Raw genomic sequence first — 9822 nt, 5'->3', positions numbered from 1 at the left:
CAATGTCTTAAGTTACTTCTTTTAATTAAACAACCCCATAAGAGCAGTTTTCCAACGGGCAGTGTAACCCCAATTACACGCACTTAGCAACACAAACTTCAATTGACAACTTTGGAAGAGGGAACAAAATGTTTCAATAAAGGCCCTTTTATCCTGTTTATCATCTGGTACTGAATACAGAGAGACACCAACCCACCCATTATGATGGCAGGCTTTAAAGCCCAAGGCTCCCCACCATAATCTGCCTCCAGCTTGAATACTCTGTCCATACAAGAGCCACAGAGACCAGCCACACTATAGAGCAGAGTCCTCAGTCCGGGCTGCTCTTGGGGCTCAGGCCTCAGGCCTTTGCAGAGGTTCTTCAACTGAACTCTACTAGATGCCATAGGCCCCACTCATTACTGGAATGAAGTCTCGTCAACATCATCTTTAAGGAACTCTGTAGGAAGGGAAGGGGAGCTCTAGGAGAGCAGAGGGAAAGAAGGACATTTTGCACAGTTAAGAATCACCAGGAAGTCCCCAGAATAAATCCTTCAACCCCGAAATCATTATATCCTTTTATTTATAGACTCTGGGAGCCAGGACCCAAGCACAGCCTGGTGCTCTTGGATAGAGAATAAAGCCGCTATTGTCCAGACTCTGAGGTTGCTGAGGTGCCCTCCCCCTCTGGTCTGGAATGATCTACACTGCTCAAAAAGTCAACAGGACAAATGGCAGGTTGGCTGAAGAAGGAGGCAGGAAAAGAAAGTCCCCTTAAGTCCTGAGGGCTATGGCATCAGATGAGAGCAGAGTCCTGGGCATGTTTGCCTAACTCCTGTGCAACAGCCCTGTCTCTGTCCCCGTGTCCCTGCTGCTGGGCCTCCACCATCACACCCCTCCCACTAGCCGCTTAAGTGCCCCTCCTGGCGTGTATGAGCAAGTCCCTCTGCAGCCCAGCCTCCAGGCTCGCAGTCAGTCGGGCTGTGGGCGGGTCGGTCAGCAGAGTCAATTTGTTGAAAACACCTCGGCCAAAGTAGTCAGCAATCACAGAGAAGCTGTCGTTGGAGCACTTGAGCTGCAGGGAAAGAGAAGAGTTGCGAGTCAAAAACCCACAGGACAGGGCTTCCCTGGTGGCGCAGTGGTTGAGAGTCTGCCTGCCGATGCAGGGTACATGGGTTCGTACCCCGGTCTGGGAAGATCCCACATGCCACGGAGCGGCTAGGCCCGTGAGCCATGGCCACTGAGCCTGCGCGTCCAGAGCCTGTGCTCCGCAACGGGAGAGGCCACAACAGTGAGAGGCCCGCGTACCAGGGAAAAAAAAAAAAAAAAAAAAAAAAAACCCACAGGACAGGCTTCCCTGGTGGCACAGCAGTTAAGAATCCGCCTGCCAATGCAGGGGACACAGGTTCGAGCCCTGGTCTGGGAAGATCTCACATGCCTCAGAGCAACTAAGCCCATGGGCCACAACTACTGAGCCTGCGCTCTAGAGCCCGCGAGCCACAACTACTGAAGCCTGCGCGCCTAGAGCTCGTGCTCCACAACAAGAGAAGCCACGACAATGAGAAGCCCGCACACCTCAACGAAGAGTAACCTCTGCTCAACGCAACTTAGATAAAAAGCCCGCGCACAGCAACGAAGACCTAACACAGCCAAAAATCAATCAATCAAAATAAAACAGAACACCTCATTCCATCTCTTTAAAAAAATAAGAGAAGCCACTGCAATGAGAAGCCTGCGCACCGCAACAGAGTAGCCCCCGCTCGCCGCAACTAGAGAAAGCCTGCGCACAGCAACGAAGACCCGATGCAGCCAAAAATAAATAAATAAAATAGATACATTAAAGAAATAAAAAATGTTTAAAAAAAAAAAAACCACAGGAGGAGGAGAAAAGAACACCAGTCCCCAGCGCTCACCACCTCCCTGTGGGCTGGAGAGTCACGTCATCCCCACCTGGTGCTGGAACTGATCATGGAGATCTCGCTTCTGTTCCTGGGCCCGAATCATATCCATGACCTTGCGGTTTTCAGGGAGGCAGGTGGGGCAGTCGGCATCACTTTCTGAGTAACTCTCAAAGCAGTGCTGGTGGAAGGAGTGGCCGCAGAGAAAGTGGACTGAGGGCAACTCCAAGGCACTGTTACAGATGCTGCACTTGGTCTTCTGGAAAATCTTCGGACTACAGGCAAGGGAGACCAGAAAAGAGTGGCAGAAAGTGAGGGCAGGGCCAGGAACCATGTGGAGAGAGAAGGCAGTTGGAGGCAATGAGGAGAGAGAGGTCCCCGTTAAGAACCACGAGGCCCTGCTCTTCTTACCACCTAAAGCGGGTCACAGGAGGACCCCACGCTGGGCCTGCAGGGAGTCTCAGCACCCTCCCAGCAGGTCCATCCAACCCAAGATAAGTACCTGCTACAAAACAATATCCTCCAAAGCCCAATAAATCACGTTCTACGTAGTAAATCATTCTTTGGAATTCCTCCATCAAAACAGATCTTCAAGAATGAAATGCTCAAACACACTCCATACAATCCTGTCTTTGAAAAATGACACCCTGTGAAGAACAGTGTTATCCCCGGACGCCTCCACAGTTCTGGATGCCAAGTACCTCGCCTTCAGCTCCTGGATCTCCTGGCGGATACGGGTGGTCTCCTCTCGGTAGCGCCGCACCCGGAGCTCATCCTGCGCGATCTGCTGGCTCTGTTTCTGCAGTTTTTGGACTAGGTAGTCCCGGATGACAGACAGGGTGGCCGTGGAGTTGTGGGCCAGGGTCTGCACCACTGAGATGGGGGTCCGGGAGGAAACAAGACCATGAACGAAGCAGCCCTCTGGATAGAACGGAAGGGCCCCTGCCCCAGAGCCCGACTGCTGGCAGCCTGCACCCAGCCGCCCGCCCTGTCCTCCGGAGTACCTAGGAGAGGCGGCATGAGGTTCTTGCCCTCGATGTGCTTAAGCACGGCCGCCACGTACTGCTTGCAGTCCTCCTCCTTGCGGGCGAAGTAGCTGAGCGCCTGTTCCCACAGGGAGGGCTCCTGCTCCCCGTGGCGCTCGCACACGGCGAGCACCTGCCGGTACTGCTCGTGCTGCATGTGATAGTGCATGATCTGCTGGAACCTGCGGCCGGGCAAGGCGCACATCAGCAGCTGTCCCCCACAAGTGGCTCGGCTGCGTTCCCCTTCCCTGAGATTCCCCAGACTCTTACAGTTTCCCCTGCTCATAGAGGTAAAGGACTCCATCCTGGAAGTCGTGCATCTGGCAGAGGACCAGGGCTTTGTCAAAGACGTCACAGAAGCGACCACTCTTCAGTAGGGAGATGGCCTCTGCGTGAAGCTTCTCTTTGACCTAAAAGAGGAGGGTAGAGCTGCTGGGCATCAGGGAAAAACGACAAGGCCTCTCAGGACCAGGCAAGTCAACTATCTCTTCCCCTCAGTCCCATCTCCTCTTCACGGGGGACCATTTAGCCCCCAAGGGTGAGGTGTTATTGGTCTAAAGAAAGCAGCAAGAGGCAACCAGGGAAGAAATAGAAGCAGTTTCTCTCCAGCGCCTCTGGCCACTTTGCCAGGTCTCACCTGCGGCTCCTCCTCGTGAGCCCAGTTCTGGAGTCGCAGCTCAAGGAGCGTGTCATAGATGCCCTGCGGGGAGTCAGGCTGCACCTCACTCATGTGCTCTAGGAAAGCTTTCAGCTCCCGCGGGTTGTTGGCAAAGATGGGGATGAACTCCTCTGAGTTGGCCTAGGACGGCAAGGGAGGAGAGGTGGCCGAGTGAGCGGGCTCGGTACTTGGGCTGCTAAGGGGATCCCTGCTGTCCAAAAGCCATTCTCTCTGAGGCCTCACCCTGCAGCCTGGAGCCTCCCTATCGCCTCGGCCTTCAAGGCTGGGCCGATAGTCGGTACAAAGTCCCTTTAGCAACTCGGTCGTCTGCTCTGGTATGTGGTGCATGAGGATCTTGCCGTAGCGTTTCATGTTGCTCTCTGCCTGCTCAAAAGGAAGCTTGCCGATGTATCGAAGGGCCTCCTGATAATTCTGTGGAGAGGGAAAGGGCAGAATAAGCACGTGCTCCTGCCTCACCCACCAGGAAGCACTTTCAGCATCCCAGGGATGTCCTAGAAAAAGAACAGGGTCCTGGCCGTGTCAAGAGGCTCACCTACCTTGATGTCCTCTAGCTGGATCTTCAAGTACCACTCGTGATGTGCGTGGTTCTCAGCCAAATAGAGGGCATGGGAGTAGTAGCCAGCCTGCCGGAGGACCTTGATGGCTGTCTCCACATCAAAGTGGACTTCACTCTCACTCTTTGTCTGCCGGGGAGACATTAGACAAAACCAGTCATAGAGAGGTTGTGGTTGGGGAACGGAAAGGAAATATGCATCTGATTCTAAGACCAGATTCTTAAGGCAATAAAAAAGTTGATGCTTTTTTTTTGGCAGCGCTGAGCGGCATGCAGAATCTTAGTTCCCCAACCAGGGATCGAACCTGTGCCCCCTGCAGTGGAAGCGTGGAGTCTTAACCACTGGACCACCAGAGAAGTCCTAAAGTTGATGCTTTTAAAGCACTGTTATCCTGCCTCTCCAAAAGTCTTCCTCTGCCTCTACTATTAGAGGGACTCGTCTGGGAACACAGGGCTTCCCTGGGCTTAGATACCATGAGAAGTTCTGGCATCAAAAAACAAGAGGGGTGGGAATTCCCTGGCGGTCCAGTAGTTAGGACTCTGCGCTTCCACTGCTGAGGGTCCGGGTTTGATCCCTGGTGGGGGAACTGAGATCTGGCAAGCCACGCAGCGCAGCCAAAAAGAAAAAAAAAAAACCAAGAGAGAAAACAGGAGAAAACTCGCAAAAAAGGCTATTCCTCTTCCTAGTTTATAGACCAGAGGACTCTGGTCCCCAAATAAGGTCAGCTCTTCCCTGTCTCTGCAGCCCTGGTGGAGCCCCTCATGCTCAGTGGGGCCCTCACGGAATCCCCGCCAACACCACCCTGCACCTTGATGAATTCCTCCAGCTTCGAGCTGTCCTTGAGCTTTGTGTAGCAGTTGAGCAGTAGGGTGGTGTGGTCGGCATTGGCCAGGGACTGCCGGTGCAGGGTCTGCAGGTAAGCCGTCAGGTTGTGGATGCGCTGGGCGTCCAGGAACTTGCGGATCACATACGATGGCTCCAACTTTCCAATGGTTCTAGGGAGACATATGCATCAAATAGCATTGGGGTCAGTGTACTTCTCAAACTTTCATGGGCATAGGAATCACTTGAAGATCTTCTTAAAATGCAAATTCTGTTTCAGCACGTCTGGAGTAAGGCCTGAGATTCTGCAATTCTAACAAAATCCCAGGCAATGTCGATTCTACTAGACCATGGACCACATGAGTAGCAAGGCTCCAGAGCACTGTTTCTTAAACTTGGGTGAAAACAGGAATTCGAGAGAGGTTGGGAAAGAGGCTAGACAGGTTCTTAAGACCCCTTATTAATTTAAGAATTAGTATTGAGGGAAGAAAGTGTGGAAGCAAGAGATGAATAGCCTTTTCCCTTTAAAGAATCTTATCAAAATGAGTATTAACGAAGGTCAAGTCAACATCTAAAATAACAGATACTCATTAGCTCAACTGCATGCTGGTCATGTAATATTTGACCCAAAACATTCCCTTTCCAATAAGGTATACTGTCTTCTCACTTGAGGCATCACAGTTTCTGGAGGAAAAAAAGACGGTTCACAGTGGAGTCCACCCTCCTTCCCCAAGTGCAGGTTTTAGCCTATCTGGCTGCCTGTCCCTGCATTCACAGCTATATCCTAAAGCGCCTCCAGACTGACCGGATATACTGCTGGACAGCCCCATCATGGTTGCCCTTGCTGTAGAGATGGTCCCCATACTGCATGAAGATCTGGGCCAACCCATCGCTGTCCAGATGCTGGCTCTTGGCCAGATTAATCGCCATCTCGAATAGGTTCTTCTTAAACAGCATCTGGAAGGGAAGAGAGATTAGAAAACTGGAAGAAGCAGTCCTGAGAAGACACCTTCCCAGAATGCACCCACAACACACAAGGCAGACAGTTGTGAAGCCCCGATCAGCCTAGGTCTTAGACAGGGTGAGACCTCTCAGATACCCCCAAGACCAACATCAGCTCGCCTCACAAGGTTCTCTACAGGCAGGAAGAGTGGACCCTGAGAGTGGGCTCAGGCTCCCAGCCACTACTTCCCTCTAAGGCCTCATCCCAGGCCACTGGCCTTGTAATCCTACCCTAAGGGAGCTGAGTAAGTGACCCAAAGGGAAGGAAACACCCTGGCCAAGGGACTTGGGGAGCCTGTTCCTAGAGCTGCATCTGGGTGCCCACGACCTGCTCTGGGAATCTGGTGGCCTTGCCTCCAGTTTGGTCTGTGTGTCCTTCTCCTGCAGTGCGTGGACCCGCCCATCCCGCGTCAGCACGTACAGGGAGCCCCACTCAGCAAGCACATCTACTACATCCTCAAAGACGGTGCTATAGGCTATGAACTTGTTGCACAGGTCATAGATGTTGAGAATCTGCTTGTCGGAGCTCTGGGAGTCCCTGCTGGTAAACTCTGACCTGTGTGGGAAAGAAAAAGACCCAGATATTTGTACCACCTCTGTCTCAGCTCCCCTCGATTTCCTTTCCAATACAACTTTGGTGCTGCCCATTCCACCCAGAACAAGACACCGCTTTGGCCCCTCTAGCAGCTCATCCTGTAACATTTAGCATGGTGCTAGCAGTTGCAGGACGAGAACATATAGACCTGGTCTTACCCTTTAGGATCCTATAATTAATACAGGCAACAGATTGAAAAATTAACTACATCCAGTCCAACATCCATTATTTAACAAATAATTAGTGCCTGGTGTATGTAGGCCACTGAGCTTAGTACTGAATGAAAACTAACATCTGACAAGGATCACTTGCATCACGCTGAAGACCCCATCGCCCTTTCTGGTGGCTCAGAGAGAAAAACGCCCTGTCTTGCATCTGCCAGAACTTTCCAATTTCTCCACTACTCAGTCCCTTGTTCCTCTACCCAATTCATTTTGACCAAGGAGTAAAAATCCCAATACCAGGTCCCAAATTCCCTGGAGCATTCTAGCGCATCAGGGCTGCTCAGCAAATGTCTGCAGCAAAATCACACACTTTTTAGCAAAAAAAAAAAAAAAAAAAAAAAAAAACCATTATAACCGATCTAGGTGTAAGCACAATCTACCTAAAACCAAATAGGAGATTGATGGGATCCAGGCATTAGGAGTTTAAAATCAGGTTAATTCTGGGGAACAAGTTCAGCCCTCTCCCTTTCGCTTCTCCGTGGAGTCCTTACTTGGGAGAAACCTTCCGGTCACGGGAGACAATGACAAGGTAGCCTCTAAACCAGTGAGCAATGAGTTTATGGCCCTCAAAGGCGAAGCAGGGCCCCCGTTCATCAGGCTGGTATAAGTAGACACATTCATCCCCTGCCACTATGAACTGCAGGTCCTGAGAAGGGTCGCTTAGGGCTGAGCAGCGCAGGCCACAACCGTGGGTGTCCAACTCCACATGAGGGTAGTCCTTTCCAGAAACTATGTAGGACTGCAGGAAGTAAGAGAGGGGTTAACAGGCTCCCTTTGAGGAGGAGGCATCTAAGCCTTCCCAAAGGTATCTCCACCTCCACACTGGCTCTCTCTTCTTAATTCTTAGCACCCTAAGACTTTCCCTGGCTGCTTGCCATCTCCATTAACCACCACCCATCTATTAAATATATAAGCAGAGAGTACATTTCTTTCCTCTGTATTTACTATCACTACTTACTACAGGTATTTAGCAAGTAAGAGAATTTTACTGCTTTATGCAAAAACCATTGCTGAAACAAAACTATTGCTGAGACTAAGCTGTTATAAATTAGGAGCACAGGAACCAGAGAAGTAAAGCAACTTGTCCAGTGTCTCTTAAGTTAATTAGGAGAAAAACTTAGGTCTTTTACTACAAGATCAAGAGTTCCTAGCTCTAACTCTTCCCAGTCTCCTAAGGGAGGAAATAAAATATTAAGCTGGGCAAATGATTCAAGGTTGTATGATGAAAACTGCAGGAATTCTACCTCTTTTGTCAGTTCCCTACCTTAGCCCTCTGAGCAACGTTAAAGCCTTTCCTGCCTGCCCGTAACAGTGGAGGCCCTGGTCATACCTGAACATTCTCAGTTGTCACAACAAACAAGTGAGTGGTCTTTCCTGCTTGGCGAAAGGCCAGTCCGGTAACAGGATAGTTGCCCTTGTGCAAAATCTGGGTCTTGCTATGCCGGTCCCGAGTGATGTCCCCTTTGTTCAGTGTAACACTGCCATCTGTGAAACCTGCAAGAGAGCAAGAAATAGCATTTTATTGAGGCTGAATAGATCAGGAAGCACAGAAGGGGGAAAAGACCACTTGAGGCACTTGTCAGAAGTGACACTCTTTCTCCTGCTACCCAACTTCATGGTTACCATGAAGATCAGGACTCAGTGACTCATTTTCAAAGAACAAAACTAAATGCTTTCCCATCCAAAACTTTAAAATCTCAAGTGCATCAGTTCAGTACAAAATGGTCTCATGAAAACAGTGAAGATGAACTGCAGAAGCAACTCTGAAGAAAATCTATAAAGAATCATGGGGTGTTAGCTTTGCCTTCTTTCTGCTTACCGATGGCCATAAAGTTGAGATTTTCATGGACAGTCAAACAAGATACAACAGTCGGCTCTGCCCCTGGGATGGCAGGGAAGATTCGAGTGCAGAGTGGATTGCCACCATCTCTCTTCTCCAGGTTCCAGATCTTTACCTGTGGACAGACCTCAGATGTGTGAATGCTAGTCACGCGCCAACAAACAGCCATTCTCAGGCTACTGGGTCTTTCCCATTTCCTTTATAGGACTCACCAGGGGGTTGATCCCCTCTTCATCCTCACCAACAGATGCCAGAATGTTGTGCTGCTTCAACTGGTACAGGTGTGTCACCCGTAGTTTGTAAGCCTGGAACCCGGTAAGCTGTAGGGAGCGGGGCAAGAACCATATCTGGCCTTCCATGTGTGCAGAGTAGTCAAGGAGCCTCCTTTCCAAGGAGAGATACTTATATCTAGGGCAGAACCCAAATAACAACTAACATACATACAACTCTTTATATTTTTCAAGGGTTTTTCCACAGATTATCTTCTGGGAACTCCCCATCTTAAAAAGATTAGAAAAGAAAGGCCCGAGTTTAGTGGCAGCATTATGAAAAACAAAGCAGCAAACTCATGGTCTCATTTAACTCCTCCCCCACAATACTGGGCTGGGGAGATGACACCTCACATATTCATCTTTTAAAGCCAACTTGCATCCGTTCTTTTAATCGATCTTAAAAGTAAACAAAAACAATAAAAAAAAACCTTGCCGAATTGTTATTTTACGCCCCTTTTGCAGATAAGGAAATTGAAGCCCAGAGAGGTTAAATGACTCGCCCAGGATTGTTCGCTCAGTTGGCAACAAGTTAGAGAACGGACTTCCTCCTTTCTTCCCTCGGACCACAGAAGGAGCACTGGGCGCCCATCTAAAGGAAAGTGGCACGTAACACGAACCCCTCTGACGGACAGATTTCATCCCAGCTGTATCTCTTCAGGGATTCGGGGAGGGAAGAGGCAGCTCCAGAGGAAGGATATCTCCAAAGACTAGGCTCCCTCGGCCTGAGTCGCAGACAGTGATGCCAGGAGGGAGGCAAAGGAACTTGGAAGCAGAGGGTCCAGAAGCAGGCGCAGCCCCGGGAGCAGCCCCATCATTGCCCAGTGGCTCCTTCACCAGCTCCTTGTCGAAGAAAACGAAGCGCCGCCACTGCAGGTAAGCCGCCATCTTGGCCGAAGGCCCCCGCCTCCGGTAGAGAGGTCACGTGAGAGGGG

At 50.4% G+C, this 9822-nt stretch overlaps 1 protein-coding gene across 1 annotated transcript; it reads right to left on the bottom strand.

Annotated features, from left to right (window-relative positions):
• Positions 1–545: 545 nt before the first annotated feature.
• On the bottom strand, positions 546–9820 carry VPS11 (VPS11 core subunit of CORVET and HOPS complexes). The gene is made up of 16 exons (XM_067751270.1): positions 9589–9820; positions 8831–8979; positions 8598–8733; positions 8109–8272; positions 7270–7517; positions 6314–6515; positions 5763–5914; positions 4944–5130; positions 4118–4264; positions 3804–3992; positions 3540–3701; positions 3173–3312; positions 2882–3084; positions 2579–2750; positions 1930–2152; positions 546–1054 (listed from the first exon to the last, which is right to left on the bottom strand). Exons 1-16 carry the CDS (start codon positions 9773–9775, stop codon positions 890–892), a joined length of 2826 nt encoding a protein of 941 aa, XP_067607371.1. The 5' UTR covers positions 9776–9820; the 3' UTR covers positions 546–889.
• Positions 9821–9822: the final 2 nt, after the last annotated feature.

This window comes from Pseudorca crassidens, chromosome 9 (genome assembly GCF_039906515.1).
Source record: "Pseudorca crassidens isolate mPseCra1 chromosome 9, mPseCra1.hap1, whole genome shotgun sequence".
Classification (NCBI taxonomy): Eukaryota; Metazoa; Chordata; class Mammalia; order Artiodactyla; family Delphinidae; genus Pseudorca; species Pseudorca crassidens.
The sequence above is the reverse complement of the archived record's forward strand: the minus strand, read 5'-3'. Positions and strand labels throughout refer to the sequence as shown.

Coding starts and splice junctions, on each gene's coding strand:
- VPS11 (XM_067751270.1), bottom strand. CDS start 9,775: ATGGCGGCTTACCTGCAGTGGCGGCGCTTCGTTTTCTTCGACAAGGAG. Junction 3,993..4,117: donor TCCAGCTAGAGGACATCAAG/GTAGGTGAGCCT, acceptor CCCTCTCCACAG/AATTATCAGGAGGCCCTTCG. Junction 3,702..3,803: donor GGGAGGCTCCAGGCTGCAGG/GTGAGGCCTCAG, acceptor TTGCCGTCCTAG/GCCAACTCAGAGGAGTTCAT.